The sequence below is a fragment of the Rhinopithecus roxellana genome, chromosome 2 (genome assembly GCF_007565055.1).
Source record: "Rhinopithecus roxellana isolate Shanxi Qingling chromosome 2, ASM756505v1, whole genome shotgun sequence".
NCBI classification, from domain to species: domain Eukaryota; kingdom Metazoa; phylum Chordata; class Mammalia; order Primates; family Cercopithecidae; genus Rhinopithecus; species Rhinopithecus roxellana.
In genome coordinates, this window is record NC_044550.1 from 26,416,076 (window position 1) to 26,437,318 (window position 21,243).

General features: G+C 36.4%; 1 protein-coding gene across 3 annotated transcripts in view; it reads right to left on the reverse strand.

The window, feature by feature from the left end:
- The window catches only part of ARSJ (arylsulfatase family member J), a 99,910-nt gene extending 79,314 nt beyond the window's left edge, over nucleotides 1-20,596 (reverse strand). For 2 of the 3 annotated variants that reach the window (XR_749946.2, XM_010381490.2), the window contains exons 1-2: nucleotides 20,230-20,596; nucleotides 19,197-19,852 (exon numbers count right to left, since the gene is read on the reverse strand). Coding sequence is in view for 2 of the 3 variants with exons in the window: in XM_010381490.2 (XP_010379792.2) it covers nucleotides 19,197-19,594 (398 nt within the window). In the remaining variant the exon portion in view is untranslated. The remainder of the gene's footprint in view (nucleotides 1-19,196; nucleotides 19,853-20,229) is intronic. The other variant, XM_030926142.1, reaches the window with a different exon arrangement.
- Nucleotides 20,597-21,243: the final 647 nt, after the last annotated feature.

The window sequence follows — 21,243 nt, forward strand, 5'->3', positions numbered from 1 at the left end:
GCATACTGTTGGGGGGATAATTTCTGTTTGCCCTCAGTTCAGTGTTCTGTCCCGTTAACAGCTCTGCCTCTAAATATGCATGACATTTCCTTTCAAAAATTTTCTGTTTAATGTTTCAAATGCACACACTAGATCTGACTTAGTAAACCAATTCCCTAATAATGAGTCATCTGGCCAAACATGAGTCAGAGTAATAAAGCTCTGGAGACACTTCACTGTTTGAACTTTAGGGACATATATAAACCTGTGAACAATTTCACAGCCTCAAGAAAGAATTTTTAACTGTTATGAGAGACTGGGTAAGAGAGAACCAGCACTTCCCTGTTTTCATGTCTTATCTTTTCTGAATTTGTAACATTGATTAGGATAACCTCTGTTCTATCATTTTTTATTTACAGAGATTGCAATGATCATGTGTAGCATTAAAATACACATTTCATAGACAATCAGTATGTTTTACTTTATGTATATTAAACATGTTTTTTCTTGAACATTTGGCAACTATAATCAACATGAGATTAACTGTTTCATCAGAATGTGTTTACATAGTTGCATATTATCAAATGGAATTTGGTTTCTGAAAAATGGAATGAAAGTATGGAACCAAATGACACAGCTAGAAGTCAGAATATTCCCCACCTTGTATTTTACTGTGATCTATCAGCCACCCAAATAGATTTTGTTTTTCTGAAAGTCTTCTAGTTTCTCTTGTCTTCAAGCCTGTGTTCATTGGAGCATTAAGTAATGTATCTTCTATCATTGTTTCTCTCTTGAATTATTGTTCTCTTTCCATTCTTAGTGTTATCATTATGTTTTTTTAAGTATTTTGTTTCTCATCCAGACAGTTTCCTACTGGTTTCCCTGTTTTAGAGTTAGAGAAATAATAATGAGACATTGATAAAATAACAATTAGGTAATGATAAAATGATAAGAAAATGAGGCATTGACAATGAGTTGTAGTAGGCGTTTTACAAAATACACACTGATGGAGAATAAATTTTATGTGTAGTTCCCTACACCTGTTCTGGTATGCCTAACTACAACTTAGTTATGAATAATAGTTTCCGTATATGCTTTTCTCATTACGGGGCTATTGAATTTGATGAGAAGTGAAAATTTTGAGAGTTCAAGATCATCTGAAAAAGCTTCTCTACTTTACAAACATTGCTGTTTTATGATTATTTTCTGTGTACCTCCAGTATCCTGGTTTGGATGTTAAAGTATTTCATGCTCACCTCCATGGTAGTGTTATAACACTGCAGGATTATTAGTGAACTGCCTCAACCTTAGTAGCTATAATTGATTCTGGTGTATTCATCAGAATGACAGCCACAGTTTGTAGAAAAGAAAGAATCAAATAATTTTCTTATAAAAGATGTGTTTAATAGATCTGTAGCTTTTTATTGGTGCCGCTGCTGAGTCATTATTTTTACATTTTATGACTTGATGCTGGTACTTCTTGAGAATGATTGCCTTATTAACATATTACTTATTTGTAACATTATATCAGTAACTTATTTTCTTGATATGTTAAGAAAATTCCCTCAGAGTAGATTGAATAGACCAGTGTATTTCAAACAATGACCCAGGAGCCCTGGAGATTGGCAGAAGTGTCCCGAGCCTGCCTTAGAAGGAAGGGGTTGAGGCTGGAACCTGCACTAGCAGCTCTACTTTCTTTTGTTTTATATGCTGGGCTTCTTTTCCATCAAGAAATTCATTTGACTGTAAAGTGCCACAGTGAAAAATGTCTGAAAAATTATAGAATAAGTTTCAAGTCCAACAAGGAAATAAACCAATTTACCTATGGCAAACACAGGTAATGTGAAATGGGCAGCTCCTCTAGGTGAAAAATCAGCAACAGGAGAGACAGACTACAGTGCAGATCCTGAGCAGACACCACGGAGATGTGACATGCACACTCTGATGACACCTGGAGGAGGCCTCCAGCAGGTGGGAAGTGAAATAGCACTTACCCGATAACACAACCTGGCTTGCCTAAAGTTTTACACTTTAAGATTTAAAATAAGGGGACTTAGAGGAGGGATTTGAACTTGTAAAAGATTATTAGACTCTGCGTTCTTTAAAAAATAAACAATCACAAATGTTCTTTTGCAGCATATGTTCTGTAGTGCTTGTTCTTAAAATCTAAGAAAGGGAATGTTTGGGCTAACATGTTACATCAGATGGAGGTTGGACGTTTTGATTTCAATACTATGTGTGGTAACTAAGGTGAATGCATTAAAACAAACATTCCTCTCAATGAAATCTTTCCCAGTGTCTGCACAGCTGTTAACTCTTTGGCCCAGAAAACTGCAGCAAAAGCCAGCAGTAATACAACTTATTCAGGCTGGCTCATAAACTGTTTAGTGAGTACTTTGCTTTTGGAGAACAAAAAGAAGAGATCACCAATGTGGAAAAGTTGTAATAAATGACTATGTTCTATAAATTAAATCAAATGACCTATTTTTAGCCATTTTAAAATAAGAAGCAAAATAGGTGGACTTCAAGTTTTAATAAAAATCTTGCCAGATGTAAATCCTTAAAAATTATAATTCTAAAAATGTAAGTGCAGGACCACCAACTATTGTTCAGACTCTTTTGCCTTGACATTAATCCAAGAGAAAGGGAAAAAAACATGTATGTGTGGCTGTGTTTCTCTCTCTCTCTTTCTCTGTGTGTGTGTGTGTGTGTGTGTGTGTGTGTGTGTGTGTGTGTGTGTAAACACTTGATATTTGATACAATCAATAGTCTGAAGTAGGAACACTTTCATTTTGATGAAAATAGGGAAGTTGAGTTCATACATTGGCTTTTTGTGTTGATTTCTTTTTATCACCAACCATCTGACCATATGGATGCACTAATAATGTGCAGAGTTTTGGCTACAAGTCCAAAGTAATGAAGTAAGGGAGAATGGTGAATTCACCCAGTTCATTCTACTCTGGGACAGACGTAAGGCCAGACAAGCATGCTTGCCCTAATGCAGCACCCTTCCCCCATATTCACCTATGCTGCTTTTTCTTTCTTTTGAAATGTTAGTAAGTGGCTCAGCCAGAACTCAGATGCAGACCGTCTGATACCACTTACTATGATAAATGAAAAAAAATCTATAACTGCAATCCTTCAAAATATAAAACCTGTGGGAGTCAGAAAGAGAAGGGAGAAACAAAGACTATTACTTATTGTTAGGCTTTGAAATGTGAAATGTAATTCTCAGAGAGATTCCTGTAACTTGTGATACATGTCTGCTTGAGCAAACACCTTTTTTTTTTTTTGCTAATAGTTGAATGAATAAACTTGAATTTGTCCTTGACTCCTCCTTTTCTTCCTGTTGCATTTGTAGTTCATCAAAAAATCTTGTCTGCTCTATCTGCAGAATATACTCAGAATCCATCACTTTCCATCACCCCTCCCTCCATCCCACTATCTGTCACATAGGTTAATGCTATGGTCTCTTTAACAGATCCACCTGCTCTCCATCCAACCTGCATGATCTATCCTCAACACAGCCACTAAAGCAGTTCTGTTGAAAACGAAGTTAGATCAGGTTCCCCTTCTGCTCCAAGCCTCCCAGTGGCTCCCATTTCAGTCGAGTGAAAGTCAGTGCCCCTGCCTAGGCCTACATTACACTACAGAATCTGGCTTCTTTAACTACTTTGAACCCATTTCCTCTTACTCTCTCCTGGTCTGTCTCTGAACTAGCTTAGTGGGGCTGTCCTGTAATGGTACTTGAACATACCAAGGGGGTTCCTGTCGTAACACGTATGCATTCACTCTTCTTTCTGCCTGGAAAAGCTACATACAATGACCCCTTCCTCGCCTCCCTTCTTATCAAGGCCTTCTGTGACCTTTGTAATATTCTCCTCTCAATTTCTGTAACTCCCAATCCTCTTTCCTGCCTTATCTTCTTTCTTAGAGCATGTCACCCTCTAGCATACTATATAGTTTTCTTATTTGTGTCTTCTTGCACTAGAATATGAACAACATGAAAACAGGGATTTTTATAGGTTTGTCAACTTATATGTTTCCCAGTGTATTAGTCCATCCTCATGTTGCTATAAAGCACTGTCCAAGACTGGGTAATTTATAAAGGAAAGAGGTTTAATTGACTCACAGTTCCACCCGGCTGGGGAGGCCTCAGGAAACCTATAATCATGGGGAAAGGGGAAGCAAACATGTCCTTCTTCACATGATGACAGGAAGGAGAAGTGCCAAGCAAAAGGGGGAAAAGCCCCTTATAAAACCATCAGATCTTGTGAGAACTCACTCACTATCATGAGAACAGCAGCATGGGGGTAACACCACCGTGATTCAATTACCTCCTGTGCGGTCCCTCCCAGGACATTTAGGGATTATAAGAACTACAATTCAAGATGAGATTTGGGTAGGAACAAAGCCAAACCATAATCACTGAGTGTCTAGAACAGCACCTGGCAAAGAGTAGGTTCTCAATGTTGAATGAATGGATGAATGAATGACGGATGAATTTCAGGGAAATAAAAACGACACCACTTAAATTAAGGGCCATTACCTAATGAACCATTAGCTGGTAATGGAGAGTCACAAGGGTTACAAATTAGTTGATGAGTAGTTTTCTTCCTTTCAGAATTTCTAAAGGTATACATTTAACCTTGGGAGTTTCCTTTATGTAATTAAGAAATAATCACGCTCAGCTACATCATAGGTTTGAGGTGAGGATTGAATGACATAATCCAGTGTATTAACATAGATCTTGAAACACTATTTTAAATTACTTCTGTTTTTTGTTTTATTATTTTGACATCTGGAATCATTCAGAGACACAGTGGAAAAGAAAACAGATCTAAAAAGCTCTATTCTTGGAAACAAAACACTGAATTATTTTAATTGTAGCAAATCTCAGACTATTGATCCAATTGACCCAATTTTCTTTTAGAGATAATGACGGTGAATTCCCTAGCTAAGATGGCTACAACACTTTAGAAAATTATGATATACGGTATATGCACATACTCTGAAACTGATGAAAACCAGATAAAATTCATAGCTTCCTGATTTAAACAGCACACTGAAATAAGCATTTGTTTTCTTCAAGTTCACACTGTGTTAGAAAAGGAGCCCATAAGAAAGGACTATACTCCAAAACGTTTACATCTCCTAGTACCTTTACTTTCATGATTCAGTTCTCAGAAACTAATTATTCAGTTATCAGTTGCTTTTTGGTCTTGAACCAATTACTAAGCCTAAAATAAGAATATATCACTTATTTTATGGGAGAACAGACACACATTAATAGGGATGTTTCTTCCAAGAGTCAACTCTATGAGACTTTAAATGAGCTTTCAATTGCAGACTTTAGGAGGAAAAACACAAGTCAATTGACTTGATTCTAAGATAGCACTTAAATTAAGTAGTCATATGCATATAGCAAGTGTTAAATAAATGGTGGGGAGAAAAAAAAAGAGACAAAGGTGGCAATAAATCACCATGGAGCATTAAAAATCAAAACTCTACTGCAGTGTTATTCAGTATGGTTCCCAGACCAGCAACTTCACCTTCACCAGGGAGCTTATTGGAAATGCAAAACCAATACCCCCACCCTAGCCCTTCTGAAATATTAGAGTAGGACCAAAGGCATATGCATATGGTTTTAACAAGTTCTCTGAGTAATTCTTATACATTGCTCTATTATATACATCTTACAGTCCTAAATATCTAATTGTTAATATTTGAGAGGTTGTTAGGATCAACAATATATATGGAAAACATTATAAAAACTTTTCACAGTCAAATTTAAACAAAAGATTGTATAGGAACTAGACATTACTTCAAAACACAGTAACTAAAATAGAACTGGTATTATATTTTAAATGCCTTGTGGCATCTACAGTTATCAAATATTTAAGTTCTTCATTTCATCTCTCAACAAGAGAAAGCATAGTTTGATTAATAGGTTAAGTATTCTTAGAAATTCTGAAAGGTAATATTGACATCATTAATTTATATATGAAACAAATAAAGAACAAGAACTTCTTGCAACTTCCCAAAACAGTATGGGAAATAATTTTGAATAAGAGTATCTGGTTTTTAGAATAACTGTATCTACTTAGCCTGCTGTTGCTTTACTTTAATAACGAAAGATATTTATTGTTTTCTACTCTAAAGAAAGCTGTGCAGGGATAACAAACCCATCCTGTCAGCCATCTGAATAATGTCATAGAAAAATCATAGTGTTGGATTTGGAATCCTAGCTTCATTACTTACATGGGACCTTGGCCAAGATACCTTACTTCTCTGAGCTTGATTTCTTCAAGTGTGAAATGTGGATAATAATAATTACTCTAGAGTTGTGAGACTTGGAGAATATATAAAAGAGACACAGATACAGATATACACATATATAGAGAGATAAACATATTTTTTAGAGATAGACGTACTAAGAATATATATTAGAGAGTAATGTACATAAGGTATATTTCTTAGCACATACATGCCAAATAAATGTTAAATTGCTATTAACAAGATTTTGTGCTCAACTAAATCTTTTAGTTAGGAAAAATGTATGATTAAACTACAGAGTTACAAAGATAGCCAAACTAGGAACAAAGTAAAAAATTGATTTCAAATGTTTGAGTTTACATTTTCAAAATAATCTTCAAAATAATTTTCAAAATTATTTAAAAAATATCTAAACCAAATTAAATTTTAATTTGAGTCTGAACCACTCCGTTCACATACATTCATTATGACCTTGTCCTGTGCAAGAACCTGGTGTGTTCAAAGTCTTTAACCTCATAATGTTCAACCCCAAAGGTAATTTTTAAAAATCTGATAAAACAATGTAAAAATTCTTTGGTTTCAGATTGAAGATTAGGGATAATGTTTTAAATAAATTTCTAATACATTATAAATTTATTTTAAAATTTTCAATTATAGTATAGATTATAGTAGAGAGGAATTAATATTATAATACAGGTATGCTATCAAATTTACAGTATGTATTAATATATTATAGGTTAATAATTGAAATGGAGTTAGTATATATATAATTTATGAATTTTTGCTAGGTAGAAGTGCAGAAAAATTTAGTCAAGTACATTGTGCACTTTGTTTTGGTTTATTTTTAGATAGAAGGAACTTAAACTCATTTATGTGATGGTAGAAGTGCTTTAGTAGAGATAGAAAATGACAAAGAAAGAATGTAAAATTGTAAAAACTAAGTCCTTGAGGAGAAAAAAAGTGGCTTGGGGAGGCATGGGTCTTTGACTGATGCATGTACCTCAATGCCTACTTGAAGAGGAAGGGTGCACATATGCTGTCAATGCTGGTAAGTTGGTAAACTTGATGTTGGTAATGAAAGGGCTAATTTATTATTGCTTCTAATTCTCAATGGAATTTTTAAGTAAGGCAATGAGCTGATGAAAGGATATTAGCAGTTTGAGGAGATGAGAAATTTGGAAATAGTAGCTCTGAAGAATGGACACATAATATAAGAAGGTAAAAAAAAACTGCTGGCATATTTTAGTGCCTATTTTAGATTTGTGGTTATGAATTCAATTTAATCAAGGGTTGGTTGCCACCCAAATTTTTGCTGCTGTGTCCAACTGCTGGCTGGACCTTCTTGGGCACTGAATGTTGCCAAACCATGCCTGTCAAGCCCATTTGGGCTTTGTGCATGGAACAATTCAGCACTCTGGCGGGGTCCAGTCAGTTGCCACATCCTCTTTCTCATCTATGGCTGGTCCTTACCCTCTCTGCTAAGCTTGAGAATAACTGAGTTTTAAGAAAAGCATATCATGGTATCTCCTCAAGAAGGGGACAATGACCTAGTGATTATTTTCTGGCATGTCTCCCTAAGAGGCCCAGTTGGTTTGTAGATTTGGTGTTGGTGATAGGATAGAGAAATTTTATTATTGATTATATTCAGTCAGTGGAGAGAGAATTCATTGTTATAAAATGAAGGTTTTGGGAAAAATAATATTCAACATCTCTTTGAGCTCTAAAAATTCTATCACTCTTTGTTGGCTGCCACATCTTATTATACCCAAGAAAAAGTGTGTAAAGCTTACATAAGGTAAACCTAAAAGGTTTGTAAGTATGCTGTCATTTCTGATATGGATTCTACATATGCCCATTTGGAACAAAATTTATAAGAGTAGTTGAGACTTTGAAAATACTTTTCCCTTTCTATTCAAAATAAATTCCCTGAAAGTTCAGTTAAATCTAAAACTTAGAATGTATTGAGCATTTATTATATGCCAGGTAATGCTCTATGTATTTTCTCCCTTATGATCTTATTTAATAAGATAAACATACCAGAACGAATGGTCTGTTAAATTCTACTACTCTCATTTGATGAGGAGATCTACAGGCTTTAAGTAACCTAAGGTTTCACTTGAAGTGTAGAGCTGGGGTTAGACATAGGTATCCAATCCTATGCCTCCTGCTTCTCAGATAACTTCCACTTAAAATAACTGCTTTCTCTGAATGTGATATAATTTGAAATTATGTTTGAACAATTACTAAAGTTTGCTACCAATCTGAATATCTATGTTAATCCAACTCTATCAAATACGGCATCATATCTCAGTTGATGAGCAATGGTAATACGATGTTAACAATTTTTAAATGAAAACATTCCCTTAAATTTTAAGCTATTGTACTAACAGATGAAAAATATGAAAGCTCCTAAAATTCAGAATGAATATAAAATGTCATTCTGACATTTTCAATGTCAGTCATAAAACACTTAACATAGTTTTTGAATATTTTCTCATTCAGAGCTTCTCACTTGGTTTAATTATTGCATAAATGTTTATTGAGAGTCTGCTTATCAGCAAACATTCATTAACTATTTATGGGTTAACTTAAAGTTTCCCAGCCTGGAGGTAACCAGGATTATCAGGTTATATGGGTTTCTATGTGGCAGGCTCTATTCTACATGCTTTAGGTACACAATTCTACTTAATCCTCATAATAAACCCCATGAGGTACTATAATGATCATCCCCATTTTCCCATGAAAAAACTGAAGGATAGCTAGTTTAAGTTATATGGCTGATGTCACATAAGTTCTTTGCTTTTCATCACTGTGAGATATATATATATGTGTGTGTGTATTACACATATATATATACATATATGTGAGAAATTTGTATATACATATAATATTTATGTGTTTTTTAATTAGACTATATGAAGTTTACAATTTAGTGTATTCTTGTACACTTAGGGATTAAGAGGAAAGAGGTAACTAAGTATAAAAACTGAAACAGAGGAATGCAGAAAAGATGATAGGAACAGGGCAGAATGCACTTGACTCTGCCTGAGGTGGGGAGAGAAAATGATCAGAAAAGCATTGGTGAGATGAGGGTGGTAGAGGGTCTAGAAAGATGCAATGATGTTTTCCCAGAGGTGAATGAAGAACATTCTACCAAAGGAAGCCCTGCTTAGAAGGAAACAGGGTGGTATGAGGATGCAGCCCTCGTGGGAAAGTACAAGTACTCTGGCACTGATAATCCAAAGAAGGTATAAACGGAAAATTGTTGGGAGATTGCAGCAGAACCTTAGCAGAGGCCAGATTTTGAAGGCCCTTATATGGAATGCTTAGAAATTATGCTTTGGTCTCCAAGTAGTAGAAACTTCTAAAAATTTTAAGCAGGGAAGTGTCATGATTTCGACTATTGTAGGAATTTTACTTAGGTCTTATTGTAGAGGTGGATTCAGATGCTGTAAGCAATATAATAATTTAGGAGGTTATTGAAACAATGATCATAGAGCACAGATGTTTCAATCCCTATGAAAACTAAAACAATATATTAATTCAAAACCATTGTGTACCTTCTAACTGGTAGTCCCAGGGTGAGCTGGAATTCAAAGCTGGACAAGATATATTAATAATATTCAATAACATGTCTTCACATTTTTCATTGAAGGAATTTGAAGTAATTAATTACTGGCCTTTCCATTACCCTATTTTCAATGTCTCATTTAGTGTTATACTTTTGACATCACTGTTTAAATATACATTTGCTCTCACTTGTCACAGGCTTAGCAGGGTTCCAATAGATTCTGCCAAGCATGACAACCAACAACTAAAACAGTTTGCAAGTGCAGAGACCTTAAAAAATACACCCCAGTCACCTTTTTGAACATCTCAGAACCAACAATATCATGCAGAATACCATGCCAGATAAAATATGTTAAAATTAAAACATATGGGGTTTAATTTTAACCCTTTTTTAAAGCAACAGATTAAAGTTGGATGAGAGCTATGACTATATTTACAGAAAGCTTTAAAAAAGAATAAAAGCCACTTCTTGTAAGGTTTGTATATGATTACAATTATGGAGACATAACTCTAAATTTAAAAGAATGCTTACTTTAAAATTACATAATGTGTAACATTCTCTAAGTACCTTCACATATGTTATGTCAGTTGATGAGCGGAATAACTTTTAAGATTGGTAAGTAAATAACATCATTACTATGATTCTATAGATGAAAACAATGCATCTCAGAAATACCAAAAAATTTATTCAAGGTCAAAGTCAGTAATTTGTTGAATCAGCACTGTACCGTAACTCAGATTTCCTTGATATAAATTATATGCTACTTCTTCTTGATCATATTGACTGCCAGGGGTAAATAAATAATCATTTATTCATCTATTCATTCATTCATTCATTCATTCATTCTTTCTTTCTTTCTTTCATTCATTCATTCTTCACACATTTACTTAGTGCCTATTAGTACAAAACACTGGATTGGGTGCTGTGAGATTTATGGAGATTATAAATCAGCTTTGCTGCTTAGGGGACCAGCAAGGGAAATAAGAGGTTCAGTAATAGCTGTGAAGGAGTGGAAAATCATGCCTAATGAGACAGTTACAGAAAGGAATACGAAAGCTCATCATTGAGATAAATTATTTCTGGCTAAGGAATCATGGAAAGCTGTATAAGCAAAGTGGTATTTTAGGTGAGTCTTAATGAGTGGTTGGCATTTGGGCAAAGAAAGATAGCGTGTAAATTCCAAGGAGTGAAAACAGAATGAGCCAAAGAAGAGAGGAAATCGAGATGTTCTTGAGAAATTGTGAAGCATTCATTTCTCTGGCATAGAGTTTGAAGGTAGAAGGAGAAAGATAAGGCTAAAAATATTGTTTAATAACTGGACTAAGGTGTTCATAACTTTCATAGGAGGCAGAATGTGGTGATGAAAAATAATAAAGTCACACAAGTTTAGGTTCAAATAGCTCTGCTGCTTAAGGAACTGTGTGACCATGATCAATTTATATGATTTCTCTAAAATGTTCATATGCCATCCATAAAATGTGGACATTTGTAAAATATTTGAGAAATATTTTTCAAATAAAAAAATTTTTACCTTCAGTGTGAATGTGAAGATCAAATAACAGGATGTCTGAAAAACAAATGGCACAAGAAGGCCTTCAGTATAAAATTATTTATTTTCCTATTCTTTGGAGTCAGTGGGGGAACAGGGAGGGTGTTTGCTGAGGATGGTGATGTCATGAGAGTCAGTTTTAGCAAATCAAATGTGTTGGGTAAATTAGAGGAGACAGGGGCTGGGCAAGGTGGCTCATTCCTGTAGTTCCAGCACTTTGGGAAGGCAAGGTGGGGGGATCACTTAAGCCCAGGAGTTAGAGACCAGCTTGGACAACGTGGGGAAACCCTGTCTCTACAAAAAATGCAAAAATTAGCCAGGCATGATGGTACACACCTATAGTCCTCCAAGTACTTGGGAGGCTGAAGCAGGAGGATGACTTGAGCCTGGGAGGTTGAGGCTGCAGTGAGCCATGATTATGCCACTGCACTCCAGCCTAGGTGACACAGCAGGACCCTATCTCAAAACACACTAAAAATAAATAAATAAATAGCATAAAATAGAAGAGAGAGAGATTAAAAGATGAGAAGCAGAAAGTCTTTCATTATCATTATTATTATGTTTTACAGTAAGGCATGGAAAAAATGCCTCAATGAGGTAACGCTTCTGGGAATATATCTAGAATTATAAAAGAACACTGAAACAAACTCTAATTACATCAAGATAAAGTACTTACAGAAAAAGAAGAAATCAAAATTAATTTTAGAATATTGCTATAGGAAAAAACTGAACGAAACCAAACTTTGAAATAAAAAGACTTTTATACTGAGCTCATATTAAAAACAGGGGCTCTAGGTCTTTTAGTCCTCCTATCTTTGATTTCTAAGACAGGTCATTTGGATGACACAAGATATTGTCAGCCTTCTGCACCTGGATAATTTCCACCTTTAAGTACAGCTATTTAGGAAACTCAACAGAATTACCGAATAGGGATTCACTCAATGGCTTTTTTAAAAGACTCTTGAAAATTATGGACTTTGAGCTTAAGAGTGTGCCAATAGTTTACTTGACTACAATTCTAGTCTCCGAAAACCCATATGGTCAAATAGGAATTGGCAGCTCTTTGTCAAATGGTTTGACTATTGAGCCATTCTTTTTGAAATGGATGTGTGAGGTGTCAAAGCCACCCTCTCCACTTGTTATATTCATTTTACAGAGTCAAAGTAAGGCTTGAAGGAAACTTGTTTTTCCTGAACTTCTAACAGTAAACATGTAAATTTTTCTAAATGTTTAAGTATCAACTAAGTATTTATGAAAGTAATGACTGAACTCATATAACTAATGTAATTGATATTTATTGAGTATTGTCTGGGTGTAACATGCTGCTTAAAACTAGGCCTTGAATAAAAGAAGTGGATGGAAGAGGAAGCATGCGTGACTGTGATGTTTACAATAAGCTGATGGGAAATGAGTGTGTGTGTACACATATGCCTATGAAATGAAATAATCAAACTCTATTCCCCTAAGCTTACTTGACTCTTTCTCCTATCAGAGTGGCTGAAAGAATTCAGTTACCTTTTCAGGATTTCCTACACTAGGACAATTCTAACTTGAAAATTTAATATCTAAAAGCAATATTTTATAAACTGGAAGAAACATTCCCCCGCCTTGACAGGCCACTGCCATCCACAGAGGAGGCCTATCTGGATCCTATCTTCCTAGACCAAACTAGGCCACCAGAGCTCCCAACTGAGTGGCTGACTATACAGTGTGGCTGTAGCTGGCAAGGCCCAGCTGAGTCAATCTCCAGAATGAGGCTATAATTAAAACCAGAAACTCACCACTTTCTGAGATTATCTGGGAAAAAAAATCCCACCATGCTTTTCATCCCTGTTTATTTAAGTCTTTACCAAAACTCCAAACTTTCCAATATATTTGCTTTCATTCAGATTCTAACATCTATATGTATATGTCCCTCCTGTACTCTCACTCAATCCTTTCCCCATCCCAACTCCCTAACACTTTCCAATATCCCCACTGTTACCTAGCAAAATCCTCCTCAAAACTTTTGTTTTCTAAGAGATGGGGTCTTGCTCTGTTACCTAGGCTAGAGTGCAGTGGCCCAATCATAGCTCTTTGCAGCCTCAAATTCCTGTGCTCAAGGGATCCTCCCACCTCAGCCTCCCTAGTAGCTGGGACTACAGGTGCATGCCACCACACATAGCTAATTATTTTTAATTTTTAGAGACAGGGTCTCACTATGTTGTGCAGTCTGGTCTGAAAGCAAAATCCTCTTTAACTTCATCTCTTCCCTGGACAGCCCCTGTACCTTTTTGCTGTAATTAATTGCTGACTGTCCCTGCCATATTTTCAAGTTGGGGTTGGGTTTTTACTCACATCCCAATATTCACAGAACCTGGAGCAGGTATGGGTGCCATCTTAGTTTCTCACTGACACTCATTCATAGATGATCCCAGCACTGGCTCGCTGTCTTCTTTGCTACTATTTCTCTTTTTGTTTTCAGTGATTTCTCAATAGATATCCATGGGAGTGATTATTCAAAACTCTGTCCTTCAAATACTTTGCCTTCCTTACTTCCAAAGATGTTTTCCCCATCCAACCTTAGCACTCATTACCCTATAATTTTCAAAACCTGTACTACATAACTAAATTTTGATCCCATGCATACACTTTCCCAATCACTATTATCTGTTTTCAACTTTCTAAGTTTACTGTAGTGTTCTCATTTCAATGACATACAGACAGTTAATTTATTGACCCCAGCACTTTTTAAGAAAACATAAACCCCTATAGTATTCCCCCTTTCTTTGCAAAGAGTCCATGATCCACCATGCTATTTATTTGGCAAATCTCAAAAACTAGTTAATTCCACCTCTTCAACCGTACTTCTGCACACAAGCACCAAGCAGGGTGGGAGAAAAACAAACAAAAAATGCCTGATGTCTGTTAAAATTTATGACCACAAATCTCAAGTGGGCTCTCATTACAGCCCAGTATTTTTACTGCCTTTCTTTACCCAATTCACTTTCTCACTCTCCTAGCAGATATTTTGTATCTCTCTCCCTCACTCGTTAAACCTTCAGATCTTCATTCTCAGCTAATTACTTCATTTATTATTTTACTTAGAAAGTAGGATAATTCAGAAGAGAACTACTTCAGAGTCTCAAAACCAAATCTTCCAAGCTATTTGCATCTGTATATCTATACTGTCTCTTCTTTCCTAGGAAAATTAATGAACTGGTAAAAAATAGCCAAGGCAATTTTGAAGAACAGGCAGGAGGATTTACATTCAAGGTATTAATATTTATTAGAAAGCTATAGTAGTTAAGAGAACATAGCATTGACAAAACCAATAGCTAAACAGTGAAAACAATGAGAATTGGAATGGAAAAGTGCAGAAACAGACCAAACATGTGCATTCATCTGACTTATGAAAAAGTGATGCTGCAGTGTAATGGAGACGGTATGGTCTTTCTAATAAACAGTGTAGGTCAAATGGGTATAAACATGGAAAAACTAATCTTGAACTCTCATTTATACCATACTAAAAACTAATTTCAGATGAATCATAATCTAAATATAAAAACAAAACAATAAAACTCTTAGGGACAATGGTCATGATCTTGGGGTAGAGAGAATGTCTTCAATAGGACATAAAAAGAAAAAGATTGTAACATGGATTACCAGAAAATTAAAACCTCCTGTTAATAAAAAAAAAAAGAAAAAAAGCAAAAACAAACAAACAAACAAAAAAAACTACAGAAACCAAACACACCACAACCACTAAAAAAAATACACTAAAAAACCAAAACACTGTTGAGGAGAATGAAGAAGCAAGCCACAGAGACTTGCAATACAAATATCTAACAAAGGAATAGAATATATAAATAAGTACCACAAATTAATAAGGCAGAAACAATCATCTAAAGAGAAAATAGGCAAAATACTTGAATAAATACTTCTTTAAAGGGGATATAAAATTGATTCATAAAAATGTGAAAAGATGCTCAACTTTATTAATTGTCAGGAAAACACAAATTTAAACCATAATGATGTAGCAGTGCATAATGACCAGAGTGACTAAAATGAAAAAAGATAATAATAAATGTTGACAAAGATATGAAGCAAGTAGAACTTTCTATACAATTACTGGTGAGAGTATAAACTGGTAGAATCACTTTGGGAAACTTGAGCAGTATCTACCAAAACTGAACATACATATCCCTTTAACCCAGGATTTCCACTTCTTGATAGATATCTAAAAGAAATGCATACCTATGTTCACAAAAAAACATACACAAGTATTTTTATGGTAGCACAGTTTATAATAACCCAGCTATGGAAACAACCCAAATGTCTATTAACAGTAGAATGGGTAAATAAATTGTAATATGCTTATGCAAAGGAATACTATTCAGTGATAGTGAATAATTTATATATACAGGAAACAACATTGAAAAATTTTACAAACATAATGCTAAAAGAAACCAGACATAGAAGAGTATCCTCTCTGTAACTCAATTTATATAAAATTCAAAACCAGGCAAAATTAATTTAAGGTGTGAGAAATTGGGAAAGTGATTATCCATGGTGAGGGATACCAGTTGGGTAGGGGGTTGTTTTAAGCACAGCAAATTTATCAAATATCCTATTAGAAATAAACATTATTTGAGTTACCTTTGCATTTGTTAACAGTGATCATCATGGTATTTCAAGTGGGATAAATGAGTAACAAAATAGTAAAAACACAAAATTACTATCAAAGATGTGAATTCAATTCAGATTGTCAACCTTTCCTTCTCTAAAGTCTGCATAAAACAGGTCTAGGTTTTGCAAAACTTATAATTCTCTTAATGAAGCCTTCACTATATTCTCTTTTAAGAAAAGAAAGATATTTTTAATCCATATCTTTATTTGCAAAACTGTAAAAACAAAAGTGAGTAAATTACTTTGAAATAAATCAAACACAGGCAGTCACTTTCCCAATCAACCTTTTATCTCATCAGGACAACTGTGAACACCTAGAATGCTATTTCTCAAAGGCCAGTGCATAGAATCCCTACATTACTACTCCTCTTGGAATCTGTTGCCACATCAATATAAAATGGGCATAACAATAGCAACTATCTAAAGTTGTTGGAAGGATTAAATGAGACAATGCATATAAAATTCATTACCCCGAACACAGTGACTGCTCAGCAGATGGTAACATTTAATACTAACAGTCTTAATTTATTTTTGATAATGTCATCATCATAATAACCTGATATGCTCATTAAATCACTATTGATTTCTAGACTCAACCCTGGACCTAACCAAAGCTGAAGGGCCCAGAAATCTGCATTTTAACTAGCATTTGGACTGATTCTTTTTGCACATTACAGCTTGAGAACTACTATCCAGAGATTAGGGCTTACTTCTTGTTTTTTCTTCATAGCTCCAATGCAGGGGTCTGTACATATGAATGCTTATTGATAGGCTGACTGATATTCAATATTGCCAGACTAGTGTGATGTAAATTATTAAGGGAATCTGCAATTTGTCATAGATTTGTGTAGTAAAAGAAAATATATTTTTAATTTTTGACTCCAGAAAAATATAAAGGGAGGGCTGTTTTGTTAACAGTATCAAAAGTAACTTCAGCTTCAATTATGTAAACTCTTTGTCATGTGAAGATATTTGAATCATGTCACACTTCACATAACCCATTTTATTTCCCTTAAAATAGTTTAGCTCGTTTCAGATTTTGTATTGCTTCCTTTTTTTAAAGAAGATCCACAAGGCATAGACATGTGTTCACAGAGAGAACAAATGACCATATTCTCTGGGACCTGCATTATTAACTCATTTATGCCTAGTGTTCTATTATTGGAATTCTAAGCATGTGGGAGTTATTTATATACTACTGCTCAATTTCATTACCAGAGTCTGATTGCAAAAATTCAAAAAATTGCAACCTCAGGCATAAATGGGTTAATGAGTCCAGAAATGGGCTTCCATAATCGCTATATTTCTTACATCTGTGTTCATTTAAAGGAAGGTTCCAGCAATTTGTCTAAAAGGAGAAATTGCAAGTGAAAGGGTATTCAAATGTTTAATTCAAATAGAAATTAAATCAAATCACAGTAGCTATTTGTACTTTTTGTCTATAAAAGTTATACAACCTGTTGCACTGAATAAAAATTTTTAATGAGAAAAGAAATCTCATCAGATGTTTGATTGCATTGAAATTACAGAGATGTTAATCTTTCACCAAAGAGAAAAAATTAGGAAATATTTTCAGCATAGTTTCTGTTTCATTTTATTAAGTAAACTTAATGGTTAAAAGATAAAACCTACATATTGTTTCAATGCAAGATAATGTTTAAGAACAAATTTTCTTGTTTGGTGAAAAGTCTTGAACATACACTTTATTATGAAAAATAAATTCATATAGTTCAGTTACATATTTTCAACCACTGTTGGCTATCTGTGTAAATCTATATTCTATAAGTTACTTGAAGAGGTCCAGTGAGGCTTTGTGAGACATTTATTTCATAAGCCAAATATAAGCGTGTTTGGGATTAAACATGAAGAACTTGACCTCCAGGCCACCAGATGGACTTGTTATTTTCCAGCCAATAATCTATTCCTTTATAAATATCAAATACCCTTGATTTTCTGATGCCACAATTAACCTTTAAAATGACTCTGAAGTACAGTGAGACTTTTCTCATTCTCAGGAGAGGGAAGGATAATAATTTTTTTCTTTTCTGGCAATGATGCTAAGTTCTGACAGTTTGCTAAGCAGTGGAAATCATGCTGTAAGCAAAAGTCTCTGCAAGACAGAGATTCTTACAAAATAGTCTTTATTTTTCCAATGGATACTGGCTACTTTTATAGGATCCAATTCCAAGAACAACTTCACAGAAGCAAGGGTTCCCTGTCCTGCAACTGAAATCACAAGACATAGATTGAAATGGCTAAGGTTTTTCTTCTACCTCTGTCCAGCTTAACCCCTGTCCTTCCTAGTTTATCTTTGTTCCACAGGCCGAATTTGTACATCCAAATCAATTACAGTAGCCTATGTTCTGATAGGATAGAGTAAAAATATGAAAATGTGTGAACAATTTTAAGTAGAAGATTTAGCTATTTAGCAAAACAGCAACAATATGAAAAGCACTTTACTTAAGCATACAAATAGTCTGATTTCTGTTGGTTAGTCAGAAAATTCCAGACCTGTGAAGAGCAGCAGAAAACTGCAGATGAATTTTGACTCCTCTTGAGCACTTTCCATTGTATTTCCTTGCCTTTTGAGAACTGCTTTGGTAATTAAATATGGCCTTCATTAGGGGGTCTCATTAGAGAAAATGACCCATCAAAGACCAAAGCAGAGTCGTACATAAACTGGTCATATTTTACATTATATCTGTTTCGTTGGCTCATTTTCTCTGATAATTCAATTCTAGATTTAAAAATGCACCAAGAGTAAAATAAAATTTTGATCTTTCTTATCAGTGATAGTGAGTGTGACTTCTAGTATGACATCTGAAACAAAATCTGAGCATGCTCAAAAGTAGAATAGATTTGGAATAGGAGACCATTTCTGGAAATCTCTGGTTGGTGGGTATTTATACATTCTCATCTCATTTAAAAACTTACAATTGACTCTGTAAAAAGGAAAACTAGACTACACTAGTGACTAGAAAATTAAGATCATTAACATTGTATCCATTTTAACACGGTACCCCAATACCATATATCATTCATTCATTCAGTTGTTCCCCATATTTTCTGTTACTCCCTTATGTTTGGAGCTGGATCTTAATTAAATGCTTAAGATTTCTCCAAAGAATAAATATAAGAAGTAGGAACACTTACTTTCCAGTAATAAACTGACTCCTGGATGGTGTGCAAATAGGCTGGACATAGTAGTTCTCCAGTTTAACTCCTTCGGCAGCGAGCTTGTCAAGAGTGGGCGTTTTAATCTCAGATCCGTGGTAACCCACATCTCTAAATCCCTGATCATCGGCTAGGATGAAAATGAGATGGGGCTGGGAGGTGGAAGTTGTGCTGGGCTCTAGTCTGTCTCCAGCTTGAGCTAGTAAGGCCCCTTCTTCCTCATCTTCTAAACCCTGGCCCCAGGACAGGTAACCATAAGTGAGGAGGCAGAGGATCCAGAATCCTGCTAGCGCCCCCATTGCTAGCATCTTTCCAGGACAGACCCAGGCCTGTGGAGAAGGCGGAGGCGGATGCCCCGCACAGCCCCTGGGAGCCATTCACTCGGGTCCCAGGCGAGACTCCACGCGGAGAACCACGCGCCCCGTGCCGCTGCGGGCGCACACATGCACCCAACAGACAGTGGAGACTCTCCACCTGGCAAGAAATCCTCCTCTCCTCTCAGCTGTCACCATGTCCGACAACTTTAATCTTCCATAAGTGATGGCTTAATGGATGGGACTCCGGAAGAACAAGGAGGGCTCGCTCTTCTCCAGCATATTTCACTTTCTCCTCCTCCTCCTCACTGCCTAGAGCAGCTTCCACCAAGGACAAAAAAAAAAAAAAAAAAAAAAAAGTTAATATCTCCACCCAAAAGTTCTCTGGAGAAAAAAAAACAAGCGAGGAATTGAGAATCACACTGGACAGGAACTTTTCGTGGCCAGAGCGCCCTCGACGTTGGGGAGCAAGGCTGACTGTCCTGGGAGTGCTGGTACGGAGGGCAGTGGGAATGGCTGTCTGTCCTGCGGTCCCCACACCTGGAAAGAACTGCGAAGTGGACGCGTCGCGTCGGGCTCTCATCGGACAGATAAACTGCCGTAGTGGACCGGCCTCCTGATCACCTTCTCCACTTTCCCAGGGCTCTCTATTTTCCCCAGTCCTTTCCTAGGCGTTTGCCAATCTCCCCAACACTCACCAGGCGGCGAAGTGAGGAAAAAACCGTTTCCTGATCTCCCTCCACCTCTGCAGAAACTCCGGGCAGCAATTCTTTTTCCCGGCTGCTGAGGAGCCTGAAGGCCAAACCCGGGTCCCTAGCCCCGTCGCCGGCCAGCGCGGAGCCCGTTTGGCCTTTGCGGAGTTGGCGCACCCGGCGCAGGCGCTGCAAGCTGCGTGCGTTTTCTCAGCTAACTTATTTAGCTTTGGCACTCCGAGTTCTTTTGCCTCCTCCCTCTTTTCTCTCCAGTGAATCACAGAACGGTACTTTCTTCCTTAGCTCCTCCGGGAAGAGGGGGAGGGGGAAAGGACGGTTTAGAGGCTCGATCTTTCCTTTTTCTTTTCCGGGAGGTGGATGGCCAAGGCAGAGGAGGCTTTGCCAGAGGGAGAGCTGCGTGCTGCTGGAGCCTGACGGGATTCCGGGGTATCCGCCTGAGCTACCGCGTCCCAAGAGTGTTGCCTCCTGCCCATCACCCCGCGAGAGGGAAAGGACGGCGGCACGAATGGGGAAGGGTGAAGCGAGCGCTTCTTTTCGTGGGTCTGTTGGTGAAGAGCCCTGTCTCCTATCCCTAAAGTTGCGCTTGCAAACTTTTTCTAGCTTCTGGAGGGAGTCAGAGAGAAGGAGCAGGAGTAAAAACAAAATGCGTAGGACACTCTTTCCTCTTTCCAACTTCCTTTTCAGGTTTTCCTTTACTAGTTCCCCCACCCCCATCATTTTCTTATTCCTTTTGTCCCTACCTCTTTTTTTTTTTTTTTTTTTTTTTTTTTTTTTTTTTTTTTTTTTTTTTGACTAACGATGACAAATTTTAAGTTTTATTTCCTCTCCCAATAGCTGGCTTTTACAGCCTGATTCTTCGTTACCTTTTCCCTACGTGAAGATACTGGAATTGCCTGCTCCCTCTTACCTCTCCCCTAACTTACCCACAGGGTGTCTCCAGCCAAGAGCGTGGAGAGGAAGAGTTATGCGTTTCTCCTTCAAGAACCACAAAGCCAGTCT